We start from the raw sequence: 18,951 nt of genomic DNA on the forward strand, positions 1-18,951 counted from the left end.
AAATCATTACATTTCTCTCCTCCAGGGGTAAAAAAGAAATTATGCTTTACTCTTATTGAGTAAGAACAAAAAATTAATGAAGCATCCATTTAATTAAATTTGTATCAATGTTGGACACGTTATATGACCTGTTTCCAATCACCCCGCGGTGTGCTTAAAGTATTCATCAACGCCAAATGTCACTATGTCTATGAGAAATTTCCCCCGGGCCCCAGTGCGGCTTAAAAACCCTAAGGTTATATTTTGGTTTAAATGAGCGAGAAACAACGTCCCAACTTAAAAAACCCACACCACACACTGGTACACAACAACCGATTTACTGCAGCTGCTCGGCTGTGGAGTCGCCACTAATTACCCAGAATAATTAATGTTGCATGCCCAACGCCCCACTTCACTTGTTTTTCACTTTGCAGTACGAGGTTGGTTGGTTGGATGGATGGTTGGTTGGTTGGATGGTTGGTTGGTTGGTTGATTGGTCGCTTGGTTGGGTGGATGGATGGTTGGTTGGTTGGATGGTTGGAAGGATGATTGGTTGGTTGGTTGGTTGGTTGGTTGGTTGGTTGGTTGGTTGATTGGTCGGTTGGTTGGGTGGATGGTTGGATGGATGATTGGTTGGTTGGATGGTTGGTTGGATGGTTGGTTGGTTGGTTGGTCGGTTGGTTGGATGGTTGGTTGTTTGGATGGATGGTTGGCTGGTTGGTTGATTGGATAGATGGGTGGGTGGATGGTTGGTTGGTTGGGCGGGCGGTTGGATGGTTGGCTGGTTGGTTGGTTGTTTGGTTGGTTGGTTGTCAGCTGGATTATGCAAAACTACAAAACATATTTCCATGAAACTTTTTGGAAGGATAAGACACGGGTCAAGAAAGAACCCATTAGGACAAAGCGACGGATCCAGGAATCTTTTATTTTTTTATGACTTTTAAACATTTATGCTTTTGTTGTTGTTTTATTTTTTTTAAAAACATTTGTTGGAATTCCTAGGGAATAAAACATACGACGTTGATAAAAAAAAATCAGGCATATTTGGGGGATTTTTCGGGGCAATTTGGTGCAGATCCAAATAAATATCCAGATCTTGCATATTTTCATTGGAGGACTGCTGGGCCATTCTAATGACATTATTTTAGATAGAAAGCTACGTCAATTTCTGGACATTAGAGTAACAGAAATCATATCAAGCACAAAAATTACCAACCTTTTTTTAGCTCAGTGTTTTTGTCATCTGTTGCTGGGCAGGTAGTGTTTACCAGAGCAATTTTTATGCCCCTGGAGTTGACACCTGAACAGTAAATGTGCCATTAAACCACGACTGTGAGGTACAAGTGTCAAAAAGGCCCCTCTGAGCTGCAGAGTTGGATAATAGTCTCCTTGATTATACCTCTGGTCAGAGTCACACTGTGTGTGTGTGTGTGTGTGTGTTCCCTCCTGTTAACCATCAACGTCTCCTGGCTGTTGCTTACTTACCACACAGACATGAGTGGTAGAATCTTTTTCTAGTTCTTACTCCTGCCAGACCACTTGTCAACAAGAGTATAACCTACTAAGAAAGTGCATTTTGGAGCCTGCTACGTAAATGTGTTGGTTGTTATGATATTTAATGGTTGCATTTTTGTATCCAGCATATAAACATGCAGTAAAGATACATATATTTGTTTTTTTTCTGTAATAATATGATATTGTAAAGTTGGGGACAGGACTATATGAGCACTACGCTTCTGCCTGCTCCTTCTCCAACGCATTTCTTGTTTTGTGATTTATCTGTTTGTGTTTTTATCTGATTTTGTTGTTGTTGTTGTTGTTGGTGTTGTTGTTAATGGTTCAAAATAAATAAAAATCTAATCAAATCAGACTTTTGACAATGCATATAGAGAAAATCATCATTCGGGTTCAATGTAGATATTAAAACAACAGAAGGAATTGAATTATTCCGCAGTTAGATTGTGAGTGAGCTCAATGTGGCCGCCTTTATTTTGAAATCACACCGGAAGTTGACATAGCCGGACACACGCAGCTGTTGCACGTCTCTATTTTATTTTTATTTCTTCCTTCCACTCCTTCATCTTGTCACTTCCTGACAACAGCTGCAAGAGAAACCAGAGCAGAGTCGCCCTGACGTTTGCAGTAAGATTAAGACCCCCGTTTCTTTTCTTATATATATGATTTATAACGCTGCGTCACAGCTAGCTAAACATGTTGAGTTGTGCACTTTGTGCCGGACGTTAGCTTTGTTGAAATGTTTTTATTCTATGTTCGTGTTGTGTCTTTACTCTTCTTGTCATTCGTTATTATAAAAGACAAAATGCGTCACAAAACTAATTTGACACTGGGGCAAAGCACGTTGCAGTTTTTTTTAAAAGGTGTACTTCCGCATTTGTTTCCCAGCAATCCAGGTGTGTGTGTGTGTGTGTGCGTGTTGTGTTGTGTGTGTGTGTGTGTGTGTGCGTGCGTGTTGTGTGTGTGTGTGTGTGTGTGCGTGTCTCTGTGTGTGTGTGTGACTGACACTTGGCTGCAGTGACGTATTTTCAAATTAAAAGCCAATGGGACAAAAGTTAAGTTCCTAAGACTCCAGGAAATGAATTTAAGTCTTGTGTGTGTGTGTGTGTGTTACACTGTCAAATTTGTATAATTATTTTCCCAGGTGTGTCCCGTCCTCACAGGCATGGCGGTGTTCGACAGCTGCTCCGTGCTCCTGGACCTGAAGACTCTGTCCTTCAAGGAGAAGAAGAAGCTGCAGTCGGCGGTGACGGAGAACGGAGGCAGCGTTTCCTTCGTGGTCAACAAACAGGTCGGCGGATCATGTGGTCATTGTACCACTGTACCCTAGTGGTACAGGCGACAAAGACACCATGGCAGCAAAGAATGCTGCATGTTTCTTATAAAAATCACAACTTGCGTTCCTGTGTCCTGCCTGCGTTTCCCACAGTGCTCTCTGATAGTGACCAGCGATGTGTCCAAGCTGAGCACCAACAGGCTGCGCAGCATCCAGAAGTACGGGACGCCCGTGGTCGGGGTGGATTACGTGTATGGCTGTCTGGACAGAGGAGTGCTCCTGCCCGTGGACGAGTACAAACTGGACACTTCCCCTCCCGCTGCTTCCTCACCTTCTCGTCATCTGTCCTCACTGAGGCCTGCTCCACTCTCACGTCAAGGTTTAATAACTTTTTTGTTCACAGAATACAAATATACAGTATATAAACACAAAACCATAGACTGTATATAAAGATAGGCATGACGTAGACATGTCAGCTCCCAAAAAGTAAAGCTACAACATCTGGATCGCCCCCTGGTGGCTGGCTAGAGTGCAGGTCATAAGACATAGTCCTCCTCTGTAATTGCGGTAGTAATTTCCCCTTCCCCCTAATTCTGGATTTTGAAGATACACATTTATATCCGTTTATATGTCAAACTTTAAAAATTAAAAAGTGAATTGGGTTGTTTGAAACTGTGCAGTGTGGGCTTGTTCATGCAGTCGTACAGTACCTTTAAGGGGAATGTGAAATGCTAATTGTTCTTCTGTGTACATTTCAGCCAGTTGCAGTCACAGAAACCATATCCAAACCAGTCCTCCACCTAATTCCAGCGCAGTGACTCACGATCACACACTCGAGTCATTCGCCTTTATTTGTACAGACACAGGTCTGTGTGTGTGTGTGTGTGTGTGTTTACTCATCAAATCTGACTCAGTAGATTTTTTCCCCTCCCTCTTCTGTTTCCACATTGATGCAGTGTGATAGCAGCAGGTTGAGTAACTTACAGTAGGCGTCTATAGGTCAGACAAAGGTTGTGTTTGCTCGTTGAGGTGTACTCGGCTTTCGTTACTTCTTACATGTTCTTGAGTGCTAATTCAAAAACCCGCAGCAGTGTTTTGTGTGCGGCAAATCCCTTTTGTCACATTATTCACATGGGTTTTAAAATGCATAACCAGTTCCCTGCAGAACATTTGACGTGAGGTTTGACCGAGTCATAAATTCTCTGCAGTTGCCGAGCCCATGGACCCCGTGGCCGGTCCGACTCCGAGGGCACAGACTCCACAGAGGAGCAGACGTGTCCTGGAAAAGTACAGGTGTGGAAAAACCGATGGGAAAAGTGCAAAAAAACACATTAATTGATGGTACAGAGGGTTAACGGTTCAGTTGTATTTTATGTTAATTCTAATCTATTAGTATTTTATTTAAGTATTACACCTTTGTATATATTTACACAAAACATATGGAGCCTTTATCAAGTTCCTTGGCAGCATATTGCTGTTTGCAATACTGTAAACATTTCTAATTATTTAAGCTCCTATTTCATGTAAACTTTACTTTAAATTTCAAATTAAAACTCGCTAGTTTTAAATTTCCTGTTATCCATTCTGAGATGCAGTCGGAGGAGAACCACTGCTTACACCAATACAAAAAGATGTATTCCCCCAAATAAAACATGGACTGTCGCTGATCTTTGCACTTTTGTTGTCAAATTGAATTTCACAGAATATACACCGAAATCGATTCTGATCATCCACCGTATCCGGATCATTTTCAAGTTGCAAAATATTCAATCTTTGAAAAGGTAAAGCAGCTGCTCCTTAAAGGTTACTTTTACTAATGTCATCCTGTTTCTATAAGTTCTATAACATGATTTCTTTTCCTGAAGACAAACAGCAACACTTGGTGTGTGCTGGAGCTGCAGAGTGTCCGAGGAGAGAGTGGACGGCGTTACCGCGTGGTCAGGAATTGGAAGAACGATGTAGAAGTCGAGGTACAGATGGAAAGTCTCCGAACGTCACTGTTCGTCCTGCGTGTTCGCTCACACCTTGTCCCTCGTCAGCAAAATTTGGCAAAATGTGATGAAGGTCGTGAGCTTAATATAGAAAACAACAGAGTCATCTCAGTCACCTCGGCACACAGACTCTCATTTCACTGTCTCTTAGTTTTACCTCTTGAGTTTGGAATTACTTTTTGTTCCCGTCACATTGAAATATTCTGTTTTTTTCTTTGTATTTTTAGGCCCACAAGTAATAAAAATGTAGGACTGAAGGTCAGAAAATGACTTGAATGTTTGAAAAAATGTGCCAACAGAAGGAGACGCTGGTGTTTCCATCCACCTCGGAGGAAGCTGTCGAGGTTTACCACACGCTGAGAGACATGTCGCTGGCCGCCGGTCTGCAGCTGAGGGGCAGCCTCCCTCCTCAGGCCCGGGCCCTGGGTTCCTCCGTGCTGCAGCAGGTCCGACACACTCTCACAGTTTACTGACGGTCTCATCCAAAGCAAGAAAAAGATCGAGCGCTTGAGAATAAGAACATAATGAGTTGATCAGCTGATTGACACACACACACATGTGCCCTGTTTGACCGGCAGCTGATGCTGGAGGAGAACCTGAACACAGGGAGCGTATCGCAGGAGGTGGCCGTCTTCGTGGAGCTGCTGTGGACCGAGGCCCTGGGCCAACTCTCCGTCACCCTCAGAGTTCCCGTCCACAAGCTCAGCCTCAATGACGTAAGGTTTTTTTCTGTTAATTAACAGAAAAGACTTGAATGTCACTGGAATAACACTTTTTTTAATGCTCGTCTGTGTGTGTGTGTGTGTGTGTGTGTGTGTGTGTGTGTGTGTGTGTGTGTGTGTGTGTGTGTGTGTGTGTGTGTGTGTGTGTGTGTGTGTGTGTGTGTGTGTGTGTGTGTGTGTGTGTGTGTGTGTGTGTGTGTGTGTGTGTGTGTGTGTGTGTGTGTGTGTGTGTGTGTGTGTGTGTGTGTGTGTGTAGGTGAGCAGGGCGGAGGGTTTGTTGCTTCAGGCTCAGAAGAAGCTGAAGGAGGAGAAACGCACCGAGGTGACATCACTCCTGGAGGAGTTTTATGTCCTGCTGCAGCACCGTGTCCACCTTCAGCTTCCCGACGCCAAGGTCATCTCTCAGAAACTGGACCTCTGTCAGGTAACACGTAAAGTACACACACACACGCATACACACACACAGAATCAAACACAGACTTTCATGTGCATATACACGTTTGGTTTTGCAGATTTTCAAAGAGTCTACTCTTGATGGACACTATTGTCCCACAATGCAATGCAGTAAGGAACTCAGGAAGCTGCTCGCAGTATCAAAAAATGAATCCCGAATTGTGGAGGGCAGTGAAAAGGCTCTGTGAACAACCCCCAAAAAAAACAACCAAGGTGTCATTCCAAAGTTTGCGCACACCCAGGCTTAAATGCAGACAAATTGTTCTGTTTCGTCCAGTTGATCCGAGATGTCCTGAACGTGAGTGAGATGTCTCTGCGGAGCCCCGCCCCCTCCTGTGTGGGGAAGTACCGTGCACTCAGGTGCAGCATCGAGACGGTTCCCCCGGGCAGCTCCGAGTTCCAGGTCGTGACCACTCCGCTGCAGCACAGGTAACGTTACAGTGCCGCCGCAGAACATCAGGGCTATGTACAAAGCCCTAGACATAAAACGTAACATAACAGAAACAGGTAAAATAAAAAAGGTATATTAATAAAGAATCATGCAATTTGTCAGTTAATATGTGGGTTCATGAGACAAACGACAAATCGAGAGTCACAACAAACTTTCTCTGCACCAGTTTTTTTTCCACTTTTGAACCAAAACAATAAGTTAAATCTATAACTGTCGACTTCAGAGACAGAACTCTGGGTAAATTATAATCTTTAAGTTTAATGCTTAATGAAAGTTGAATATAGTTTAATCCAAATCAACCATTGCTTTTCACAAGATATGGAAATTACAGTCGTTAATAGCATGCCATTCAAATTAACTGTGATATAAAGACATTGATAATAAATTTCAGAGAGTACTGATGGAGGTGTGTTTTAGTTTTTTAGTTTCTTTCAGATGTCCTTGTCAACTCACTGCCCGATGTTTTCCATCTGTGCTTTTGCAGCAAAGTGAAGATCCAAAAGGTTCTGCGAGTCGCCAGGGGGATGGAGCTTCAGACGTTTCAGAGCGAGCTCGGGAACGTCAGGACACTTCTTCATTCCTCCAGCCCCAGCAACTTTGTAGGAATCCTGTCTCGGTGAGGTCACACGCACACACACGTGCACACACACACACACACACACACACACAATGTGGCAATGTGTTGACTTACTGTACATTATTGCCTGGTGTCTTATCTCTAAGAATCCAACCTTGACCCTGTTTTAATCTAAAGTTTAAAGAAAAACCAAGGTTTGAAGAATGGATTCAATAATTTGTGTGTGATGTAATTTTATACATTAGTGGTGTGTTACAGGAAAATAAAATGCAATTCAAGGAATAAAATTAGTTTCTCACTATCTCTATCATTTAAAAAAAAAAAACTGATGGAAATATTGACAATATTGTCTACATATCTTCAACATAACAACATTGAAACCTGCCTTGAACTTTTATTTTGTAACTCAATCACTCTCTCTCTCTCTCCAGTGGTCTGCTGATGCCCCGTGCTGGAGTGGAGCATCATGGGATAGAGAGGACAGACATCGGTAACCTGGGCAGTGGAATCTACTTCAGCGATGCCATCAGGTTGGTAGAGCATGAAAGTGACATGACATGACATGACAGCTCCACCAAAAGTGAAGCCAAAATATCTGGATCGCCCCCTGCTGGCCAGCTGCAGGACAGGTCATAAACCCCGCCTCCTCCATGTAAGCAGATGGTGAAATAAATATCCATCACCAACATGAGACATATGGGTCAACTTGTCTATAACTCGTCAGCCCATAACAATGAAATTTAAAAGTAGAAGACGATGATGATGATGACATCGTCTACAGTAACCAAGTCTTTTGGTTCTACCATCCTCAGAACCAGTTTGAAATACTCCAGGCCCAGTACGACCGACGGCTCGCGGCTGCTGCTGGTCTGCGACGTGGCGCTGGGAAGTTGTCGGGACGTCCGCAAGAGGGACCCCACGCTGACCGAAGCCCCCGAGGGACACCACAGCGTGCACGGAGTCGGCTGCACCCGGCACACTCCCTCCGAGTTTGAGGTGTGTGTGTGTGTGTGTGTGTGTGTGTGTGTGTTTTATATTTCTGTATCGTATCCTACTGTTATTCATCTGTTCCTTGTGTGCACTCTAACAGTAGTAGTTGTGATCTGTGCTCCAGGATGACGAGTACGTGGTGTACGGTCCCGATCAAGTGAAGCTTAAGTACGTGGTACAGTTCAGCATGGAGGGGGAAGAGCTGAGAGAGTTCAGTCCTGCCGTCGACACCTCTGCCGAGCCGGGGCGGCCTCCATCCGACCAGGGTGAGTCTTTAAAATATGTTGTAAATCAAAGAACGTGAAGTAATGAAACACAACATAACATGAAGGATAAGTTGATTTAGCAATGGAAACAGATGTTAAATTCAGATTAGGGTTGTGTTTTAAATCGTGCGGTATTTTTAATATTTTTTTATCTGATGTCCATTCAGTGATGATATATATCGAATTTTATAGAATTGTCCACATTTGTGTGTGTGTGTGTGTGTGTGTGTGTGTGTGTGTGTGTGTGTGTGTGTGTGTGTGTGTGTGTGTGTGTGTGTGCGTGTGCGTGTGCGTGTGTGTGTGTGGTGTGTGTGTGGTGTGTGTGTGTGTGTGTGTGTGTGTGTGTGTGTGTAGTGCTGAGTTTGGAGGACGACGGAGTTGAAGTCATTAAAAACCCTCTGGAGGACGTGAAGGTGGGACTGTTGGACAGCTCTGGTCAGCGGCTCCCTCTGCAGGCCGTCCACGTGAAGTGCAAACTGATGGATCTGCTCTCTCAGGTGGGGAAATAAAAAAACAACAACTTCCTCCCTCCCTTTTTTACTGTTTTGTTGAATGATTTGACAGCTGATTTTATTCCTCCTACTAAAATGCATCAGACTAGTGGATATAAAATGTTTTACTACGCACTCAGTTCATTGGCTCACCTCTGTACTTTCCTCCTGTAGGTCATCATTTTCCAAAAGTACACCAACACGAGCTCCTTGCCCATTGAGGCCAAGTACGTCTTCCCACTGGACGACTCGGCAGCAGTGTGTGGATTCGAAGCTTTCATCAACGGGAAACACGTGGTGGGAAAGGTAACGGATTTTTGGTAAATGTCACTAAGTGGCTTAGTGATCTCTACCCACTGGTACAACACACCGGTTAAAAACTAGCACTAGGGATCAATAGCAAAACTAATTTCAACTTGTTTTCGTGTGTGTTTTGTTCACAGGTGAAGGAGAAGGAGACGGCTCGCAAGGAGTACAGGCAGGCTGTTGAGAAGGGCCACGGAGCGTATCTCATGGACCAGGACGCCCCCGTATGCCAGCACCCCAACAGACCTTAAATAAAGATGGACGACCACTACACTGGTTTTGACATATTTTTCTTTCTTTTTTTCTGTGCTCCCCGCAGGACGTGTTCACCATCAGTGTGGGCAACCTGCCGCCCGGAGCCAGTGTGCTCATCAAAGTGACCTTTGTGTCCGAGCTGATCGTCCGGGACGGGAGTATCCTCTTCTCGCTGCCCGGGAGCGTGGCCCCGTGGCAGGAGAGTGCGGCGCTCAACCAGACCACGCAGGTAAGGATACTTAACACAGGATCCCGCCACCACAAAGTGCGTCAGTTGTTTTTTCCGCAGACGGTCGGTGGAGTGAGAAATGGCTTAAATGAGAATACGAACACAGAAGCGTAATATCATACTTTTTAAAATTGACTGTGCTTGTTTTATTTTTGTTTTACATGTGAAAAGAAAGCAGTAAAAGCACTAAAATGTCAGCACATTAGGGCTGCAACTAACGATTATTTTCATTATCGATTAATCTGTAGATTATTTTCTCGAAAAATCTAATAGTTGTTCGATCTATGAAATGTCATAAAATGGTGAAACATTTTTTTTCATAAAACTACGTTTTGTGTGTGTGTGTGTGGGCGCGCGTGCGTTTTGCGTCACTCAACAGGTCACTGTGGAGAAGGTGTGTGTGACTGATGAGGCAGCAAGTACAAGGTTTGTTATATGATTTGACAATTTTATTCTGATTTCTGTTTAACTTCTTTTTTTGAATGCTGAGATCCTTGTTCAGTGAACCTCATAAATCCTTATGGAATTTCTTTCTTTTTTTAAATACCCACTTGAATGTGTTCAGATCGAGTCTGTGTCCAAAGTTTTGTTTCTTTTCACTTCAGAGAGTTCACCCTGGACATGTCGGTGGAGATGCCAAATGAAATCAGCAGCCTGCAGTGCATCACTCACAAAGTCAAGATCAAGGTAATGGAATAGAATCACATCGTAAATGTTGATAATGCCGATTGTTTCCTGGTTGCCAGTTGTTCTTAATCAGAAAGTTAGGAAAGTTGACTAATTTTAATCAGTTTAAGTAAAAAAAAAAAAAATGTCTGGATAAGTTTGGAAATCAAGCAAAATGTAGAAAAAAAAATTACTAAAATTATGTGAATGCCATAATATCCAAAAGGTCAGACATTTCAGAAAAGAAGTTTTGATATTGAAACTTTGTACAATCTGCATACAGTAAAAAAAATTGTAAATTGAGAAATATACCAATAGAAAGTTTGTTTTAATCAAAATACTCCCGTAATGATCTAATCATTTTTCAAAATACTCTAAAAATGATATTGCTCACGCGTGCGTGCGTGTGTGTGTGAATGCGTGCGTGCGTGCGTGCGTGCGTGCGTGCGTGCGTGCGTGCGTGTGTGTGTGTGTGTGTGTGATCCCACAGAGAACAGACTGTAAGGCAGTAGTGAGTTTGCTGCCAGGACAGGTGATGGGTGCGGAAGGTTTTCAGCTTTCTGTCAGTCTGTCTGAAGTCCACCTGCCCAGGATGTGGGTGGAGAGACACCCCGACAAGGACAGCCAGGTTAGTCGTTTAGTAGTTTGTCTCTCTCTCAGTCTGCCACTGTGTTTTTTTCTCATCTTAATCTCCTGCCGTCTCCCTCCTCTAGGCCTGCATGTTGGTTTTCTACCCGGACTTCGACGTCTGCTCCGACTCGGCGTCCGACGAGGTCGTCCTGTTGCTGGACACGTCCGAGTCCATGAAGGGAGAGTCTCTCTGCGCGGCCCAGCGGATCGCCCTCCAGGTCCTCAAGACCCTCCACCACAGCCTCCGAGTCAACGTGGTCTTATTCGGCACAGGTCAGTTTTTTTATCTCTTTCACCATGTGAATGTTGTCTCTTAACCAACCAAACTCTGTTGATAGTTCAACCCCGTTCACTGTCTCATTTGTAAAAGTATGAAATGACCAAAGTCGTAATTTTCCTGACACTGTGTTCTGTTTTTTACCCCGTCAGATCACACGGAAGCGTTCCCGACGGCGCAGCCGCTCGCTGAAGCCCGTCAGGCGGCAGAGAGCTTCATCAAGGTGAGCTACGATTGGCAGATGTTATGAGTAATACCGTTGGTGCTGACATCCTCTCCTCTCCCTCCAATCAGAACGTCTCTCCGGTGGGTGGCAGCACGGAGCTCTGGCGGCCCCTGCGCGCCCTCAGCCTGCTGCCTCCGTCGCGCGGCACCAGGAACCTGTTGCTGCTGTCGGACGGCCACATCCAGAACGCAGAGTTCACCCTGAAGCTGCTCCGGGACGACGTTCAGCACAGCCGCCTCTTCACCTGCGGCCTCAGGTCCGAACAGGGGGTCGCGGGTCACGGGGGTGGTTGAAATCCTCGACGTACACAGTCGCCGATCAAACAGACACTTCTAACGGTGGTTTAAGATTGTTTGTGTTTGTCTTTGTCATGTCAGCCCGACAGCCAATCGGCACATGCTGAGAGCCCTGGCCCAGGCAGGGGGTGGATCCTACGAATTCTTTGACATGAAAACCAAACACAACTGGGCAGAGAAGGTGAGATAACTGCCTCTAATTATTCCCTAGTAATCTTACAGTATATTCTGATTTTATGTTGTTAAAGATAAAGAAGTCGAAGATAGATTGGCACATATAGTCAAGGCAGTGTGTCTCTCTCTTTTCAAAAACTCTTTGTCAAAGGGCTACATGTTTTCTGTCCATATGATGCGTCATGGCATCATGTCCTGGTTTCACTTTCACAGTTTTTCGCCATTTAACGCAGGCGCAGGGAGAAAAGTTGACTTGTAAACATGTTGCAACTATTCAAGAGCCTGAAGATGGCCTACCGAAACATCTGACATATATCAAAAATTAATGACACTGACCCAATTGCGTCGATTCGGGTTAAAAAAAAAAGGCTCAAAGTGTTTGCCCGGCTTAATTTATGGAAATAATAATTGATCAACACTTTATATCACAGCACTTAAGCACTGATATTTGAAAAGGTTCCATAAAGGCCTTTGTGTTTGTGTTTTCTGTAAAAAAAAAAAAAAAAAAGATTTCACTGTCTGTTCCGGCCACAGGTGGCGTGTCAGGTGAAGCGCGTCGCGTCCCCGGGCTGCAGGTCGGTGTCGGTGAAGTGGCAGCAGTTCAACCCAACGGCGGCGGCTCCCGTGCAAGCACCCAAACAGCTTCACGCTCTGTTCAACGACTGCCACACGCTTGTTTACGGGTTTGTGCCCCACTGCACACAGGTACGTCGGGGCCTCAGCGTGTGACGTCCTTCAAATGGCTTTGTTTTCTTTAAGCCAATTGTCAGAAATATTGATTAGTGTGCAACGAACTTTTAAAAATATTTTTTTTGTCAATGATTCTACGAAGGCTACATTGCTCGGGAACCTGAGCGGTCAGGAGCTCAAGACCATGGTGTCAACAAGTGAGCTGCAGAAGACGAAGGGCACAGTAAGTCTCATCACGACTGTTTCATCCAGCTGATACTGATGTCGTGTCTTTATCGTGGAGATGATGAGGAGATATTGACGTGTGTGTGTGTGTGTGTGTGTGTGTGTGTGTGTGTGTGTGTTCAGTTTCTTCACAAGCTCACAGCAAGAGCCCTCATCAGGGATTACGAAGACGGAAGCCTGGACAGGGACGAGGCGGAACATGAGGTGTGTGTTTGTGTCACCGAGCGAAACCAAATGTTGTCCGGAGTCTATAGACGTCCAGTCTGAGCTCCACGTGTCGCTGTGGATTTCTTTCCTTTTATCCCCCAGGGGAAGAAAGCGGAGTTGAAGTCCTTCATCGTCGAGTTAAGCAGAGAGTTCTCCATTCTGTCTCAGTTCACCAGCTTTGTGGCCATTGAGGAAAGGGTTTGTGCAATTTTTTTCCACATTTATACTTGTCAAATGCTGGATTTTAAAGGTGGTTTTTAACGTCTCGTCGTCTACCTTGTGTTAGGATTCAGCCGGACAACCAGAGGAGGGTTTCACAGATATTCCCAAATTGATCGCGGAGGAGGATGTGGACTTGCTCCCCTACATCAGCTGGGATTTCCCTCAGAAGAGTGGAGATGATGAGGAACAGGAGGAAGAGGAAGTAGGAGGGTGTTTTGAATTGGAAGTGTTGGACCTTGACCACGTTGAAAGTTACTTCATGGAGGTACAGCAGTGTGAAGACTGTGTGTGGTGTAATCAGAGGGCTGGGATTTACTTAACCGGCATTTTTCTCTGTTGCAGGAAGGAATGTCAAATGATCTTTGTCTGTCATGGGCCCCAGTCTCTTCAGATTATTCACCAATGGTTTGTACCGTACCTTCACACTCAAACTGCAGCTGCAGATTTTTAAAATAAATGCCATATTTGACACTGATTTAGATGGATTGGCTCAAATCGGCCGATATAATCGGCCAACTGAATCCTAAACAAAGGGTTTCTAGTTTAGTGGGTCAGTTTAATTTGAGAGAAAAAAAACAGGGTTCTGACTTTGTTTTGCTAATTTCCTCATTTTCTTTCATGTTTTGCAGAAAGCCTCTAGCTGGTCTGTTCCATCGCGTGTCCCTGAGAAGGAGAGAAGTCGTCCCAAAAAGAAAAAAAGACGGTCTGTCAGGTCAATAGAAGAGAAACATGAAGTGATGGAAAGTCTTTCAGACAAGATTGAGAGTGTTTCCCACACTCTGCTTCCCCCTGGTCCTCATCCTCCGACTCCCACTGGTTCCTTTGACAAACTGAGCTCCATCGGAAGTTGTCCTAAATTAACAAGTTCTTCTCTTGGACATGTGAGGCACTCTTTCGGAAGAATGCGTCAACCAGCTCGTCCTCCTGCGTACCCATCTTCATCATCAGGGTTTGTCGCAGCTGGTCTTCCGCAAAGCAAAGGTTCTCCTTTTTACGGAGGGATGCGTCAACCAGCTCCTCCTCCTCCTCCTCCTCCTCCTCCTCCTGCGTACACATCTTTAGTTGACCAAACTTTTTCAGACTCTCTGATCCATCCACCTCATCCTCCCCATCCTTACATTGCATCAGGGTTTGTCGTAGCTGGTCTTCCGCCAAGCCAAGGTTCTCCTCTTTTCGGAAGTATATGTCCATCAGCTCCTCCTCCTCCTCCTCCTCCTCCTCCTCCTCCTCCTCTTCTTCCTCTTCTTGCGTACCAATCTTCACTTGTCCAAACGGGTTCTTCAGCCTCTCCGATCCCTCCACCTCCACCTTCTTTGGTTGGCACTCCGCTCCTCGCAGCTGATGATACTCAAGGTTCTTCTCCTGGATCTGTGATTCGCACTCTCAGAAGTCTCTCTCAGCGAACTTCCATGTACAAAATGTCAGCACGTCGCAAATCATCCTCTTCACGTGAAATGGACGCGGCCTTCGGCGCCACCACACCTCCCATTGTTCAACCTGCGCCTGCACTGGATGCATGTCTGGACATGGAAACGGGTTACTCTGACCACATGGTCTCTTACCGTATGGGCCGCCGTTCAAAGTCTGGACTGTTACGTTCTCAACGTTCTGGAGAATTGGAATGTTCTCTAATACAGAGTGCATCTATAGTGCCACCAGCTCGTATGGCAGGATTTAAAGGAATGCAAGTCCGTCCTCAAGGTCAACCCGTGGATGAAGAGGACACTCTTTCAACAGGCTTTTCTTACATGGCAGGATTGATCCAGAGACATCTTATATGTGACGAACCGGGTGAGAGTGTTTTACTGCACAGGATGGGTTCACCACGTCACCCTCCAGTTGAACTGCCGCTACCACAATCAGCAATTCCTCAAGACTTTTGGCAAGAAGGCGAGAAGCCCCCTCATCCTCTGTCTCCACCAGTTTCCTTCAAGTGAGTCCTGAAAGAATTACTGGGTTTTTAGATACGCTTCACTTTCAAAAAACAAAAAAATAATTCCTGTACACCATACTACTACTGGTCAGTTCCGCTCCTTGCTCTCAGTTGTGTCATGGATTACGTGTGTGTGTGTGTGTGTGTGTATATATATATATATATATATATATATAACTTGTTTTGTCATTATTCACGTGTCCTGCTGTGACCGTGGTGTTTCAGGAGGAAACCAATAGATCCTGAAGAACTGAAGCTCAAATGGACAAAGATCTTCCAGATGCAGAATTCGGTGAGATACGTAAAGATGCTTTGTCTCTTGTCTGAGAAATTAGTGGGGGGGGTTTCGTGACTTGCATTGCTCTGTAAAAGAAACTGACGAACTGTAGTTTGTGTCTGTGCATTGCAGGATGGCTACTGGGAGCTGACGACGCAACTGGGCGAATTCATGAACGTCGACGTCGACCTCTTCGCCAACGTGTTCCTGAAAAACAAGGGCATCCTCTCTCTGGGTGAGAACTCTCGTAGTGTGGCCCGGACGGAAAGTGGAGCAATAATTCAAAATGATTTAAAATTGCTAAATGTAACACTAAAAACATCAATAGTAATCAAATTCCAGTGTTAAATGTACTCCCGAGTATGTAGCGTAAAACCTGTAAACTGTATTTAGGTTTCGTACATGTAAGAGGTTTAATCTGCGTCGTATTGACCATTCAGATAAAAAGTGTGTGTGTGTGTGTGTGTGTGTGTGTGTGTGTGTGTGTGTGTGTGTGTGTGTGTGTGTGTGTGTGTGTGTGTGTGTGTGTGTGTGTGTGTGTGTGTGTGTGTGTGTGTGTGTGTGTGTGTGTGTGTGTGTGTGTGTGTGTGGTCTAGGTGTGAGGGCCCATGCAGACATCCTGAGGCTGCTGGCGACTCTTCTGGTTCTGCAGCTGATGAGGGAGGAGGAAGTGGAGGAAGGCAAACTGCTGCGCACCCTCTTCTGTCTGGACATCTCCTCTGAGCCCAGGTCTGTCCACAAGCACACACAGCAACGAGAAAAAGAGACAGTGAAGTTAATCGATTTTTGTAAATTCATTTAAAGTCCCCCTAGTGAAACAGAGGCAGCGCATCCACGAGAGGACGACAGGTGTGTCAGCGGACAGTTAGCATTAGCAGTTAGCATCCACGAGAGGGCGACAGGTGTGTCAGCAGACAGTTAGCGTTAGCAGTTAGAATCAAAGAGAGGGCGACAGGTGTGTCAGCAGACAGTTAGCGTTAGCAGTTAGCATCCACGAGAGGACGACAGGTGTGTCAGCGGACAGTTAGCATTAGCAGTTAGCATCCACGAGAGGGCGACAGGTGTGTCAGCAGACAGTTAGCGTTAGCAGTTAGAATCAAAGAGAGGGCGACAGGTGTGTCAGCAGACAGTTAGCGTTAGCAGTTAGAATCAAAGAGAGGACGACAGGTGTGTCGGCAGACAGTTAGCGTTAGCAGTTAGCATCCACGAGAGGACGACAGGTGTGTCAGCAGAGAGTTAGCATTAGCAGTTAGCATCCACGAGAGGAAGACAAGTGTGTCAGCAGACAGTTAGCATTAGCATTAGCATTTGGTGAAGGCTTTAATGGCCGAATCTCGCCGACGTTGCCGCTAGCCATCTTGTTGCGCACATTCTTCCACCGGTCAACCTAGCGCGAGCAGCTGTGTTTGGTTTTTGGTTACAACTTACTCATATATATTTTATTTTTGTATTTATTTAATAGGCCACAGAGGTGGGAGGAGGTGAAGAGGGCAGTGGAGTGGGTCCGCTGGGCCGACAGGCAGTACCCGTGCATCTACAGCCGGCTGGAGTTCGGTCTGAGCTGGGAGTCCTCCACCCGTCAGCTGCTGGGCTACGAGGGCCTGCCCCCCTTCTCGCCCCTCAGCAGTCTGAACCTGTGGAGGACGGCCGCCCCTCTGCTGGTCCACTGAGTCGGGCCAGTACCACTGGAAACAGCGTGAAGCCGTGGACCCGACCTGCCTTTGTGTCGACAGTCCAGGCTTCGTGCTGCTGCTGGTGTGTTGCATTTCGGCGTGGAGAATGTTTTGCGTCCACACATGTGCCTGTGTTATTATCTGAGCATTGGTCACGTGTGTCCATTTTCCTTCTCGTGACTAATTCCGTTGCAAAAACGATCCGTCTCACGAAGCAAACGTCGTCTGACTGGATTCACGAACACGACGATGAGTTAATTGCCTCACCCTCTCACACACACACACACGTTACATTATATTACATTACACATCACATGTCAGCAGATATTAAGTGTTGATAAGCGAGAGATCGCAACCGCTTTGAAACACCGTGAGAACAAAACTGGGTCACTTAGTAAGACAAACCTGTCCGGTTCTCAAACTGGAAATTTCGACTCGCGTTGAAACGCTGAGCCGTAGGATTAGAAGAAGCAACTCAAAGTCGTACTCTCATAATGTCTTAAACAGGATTTTCAAAACCAAACGACAATAATGCCATTGGAACTGTTTGCTTTGAAAATTGAAAATTCCAACGGTCAATAATATGATCCATTTGGTCATAATTGAGTTATATCCTTTATCCGACTTTCTTAAAAAAAAACATACATATAACCATAAATGTGTACTTTCTGCTTTTTAAAATTTGCAGTCGCTTCAAATCAAAACCAGCAGTATCTACTTTGAACTTTTAAACTTCTCATCCTCGCTCTGTCTGTAACTTTCCTTACATAATCGTCTAACATTTAATAATATTCCTGCCGATGAAAATCAATAAACATAATTCCTGCCGCTGCGATTACTACTTTTAATTGATTTTAACATTTTGGTTGTGGCTGTTTTGGGGGGTTTTATTGGAAAATAAATAATGAAAATTTGGGAACCAAGAATTTTGCCTTTTCACTTCTGCACTCGTCGTGGCAGCCCTTGTGTCTGTGCTTCTATCGTCGGCTGTTTAACTACACTTGAACCACAAATCAGACGACGACACGAAATGTGGATGTGTCCAAATAAACTGAGCACCTGAAGCCAGTACCGACCAAATGTCTCCGTTTCCGGAGAGAGAATCTGGTGTGAGGCAGCATCGTGGGAAAGAGACACGCTCGTCGCTCGCTCCACAAGTTCAGTTTTCAGACTTTGGAAGCGGAGTCGGTGGCTGACGCTCCCCCTCCGTTGATTGGTCACTTCTCTCCAGTCCCCAGTCTGTCGCCGATCTCCTATCCTCCCTCTTGGGGCAAGTGTCATCGAGGAGGATGTCTCGGGGGAAATGTGAAGAGTCGGAGAAAAAGAGGTGCATTGATTTTTGTCCGAAAAGTGCCTGAAGCCTGTTTTCTCTGGAATGACCAGCAGAGGGCGACTCTAATGCCCTAAACACATGTAATATATGAGCCACGAGGTAAACAATTGCTACAGGAAAATAATATATATATGTAAATTCTTATGTACTTTGTGGTTCATATAAACTGCTGCTGTCCACTGACACATTGCTTATGCTCTCAATTACATCTGCTAGGTCACTAGAGTCACCCTATGCTGGTTATCCTAGAGAATACAGGCTTCAGGCACTTTAACTTTCCTGGAACCCAGTGACTGCGGAGAACTGCTCACAGCCAAATCAGCTGTTTTATGGTATTGTTACACCATGGTATCACAAGTGTTTGGGGGGGGGAAATGAAAATTGTCATGAACTTTATTTTTAAATGCATATTTTTTTTATTAGTGGGGGAGTTGGATAAGAAATCACATGAGCAACAGACAAAGACCACAGCAAGATATTAATGACACACTGACTCAGGACAAACACTAATGTGGGGGGATACATAGATATATATATATATATGTCTCTATACACAACCACAGTGACGTTTAGCTTTTATGGTTTTGACAAAAATAAAATAATGCTTTAACCATGCAGGAA

General features: G+C 45.0%; 1 protein-coding gene across 3 annotated transcripts; it reads left to right on the top strand.

Moving 5' to 3' along the window:
- The first annotated feature begins 1,987 nt into the window (after window positions 1-1,987).
- parp4 (poly (ADP-ribose) polymerase family, member 4) lies at window positions 1,988-17,923 on the top strand. 3 transcript variants are annotated; one of them, XM_035651008.2, is made up of 36 exons: window positions 1,988-2,121; window positions 2,639-2,785; window positions 2,924-3,149; window positions 3,979-4,063; window positions 4,473-4,551; window positions 4,636-4,740; window positions 5,061-5,207; window positions 5,340-5,477; window positions 5,740-5,907; window positions 6,214-6,365; window positions 6,872-7,003; window positions 7,396-7,494; window positions 7,777-7,960; window positions 8,079-8,220; window positions 8,575-8,717; window positions 8,886-9,017; window positions 9,155-9,241; window positions 9,337-9,501; window positions 9,881-9,927; window positions 10,107-10,188; window positions 10,658-10,795; window positions 10,881-11,070; window positions 11,227-11,297; window positions 11,369-11,556; window positions 11,678-11,777; window positions 12,305-12,475; window positions 12,603-12,683; window positions 12,809-12,889; window positions 12,995-13,090; window positions 13,179-13,379; window positions 13,457-13,519; window positions 13,744-15,047; window positions 15,273-15,339; window positions 15,457-15,559; window positions 15,921-16,053; window positions 16,787-17,923. In XM_035651008.2, exons 2-36 carry the CDS (start codon window positions 2,660-2,662, stop codon window positions 16,992-16,994), a joined length of 5,634 nt encoding a protein of 1,877 aa, XP_035506901.2. In that variant the 5' UTR covers window positions 1,988-2,121; window positions 2,639-2,659; the 3' UTR covers window positions 16,995-17,923. The 3 variants fall into 3 exon arrangements, with proteins under 3 accessions (XP_035506901.2, XP_035506903.2, XP_035506902.2); XM_035651010.2 differs by having other exon boundaries at window positions 13,179-13,316; XM_035651009.2 differs by having other exon boundaries at window positions 2,658-2,785.
- The last annotated feature ends 1,028 nt before the right edge of the window (window positions 17,924-18,951 follow it).

Source organism: Scophthalmus maximus, chromosome 14 (assembly GCF_022379125.1).
Source record: "Scophthalmus maximus strain ysfricsl-2021 chromosome 14, ASM2237912v1, whole genome shotgun sequence".
NCBI lineage: Eukaryota > Metazoa > Chordata > Actinopteri > Pleuronectiformes > Scophthalmidae > Scophthalmus > Scophthalmus maximus.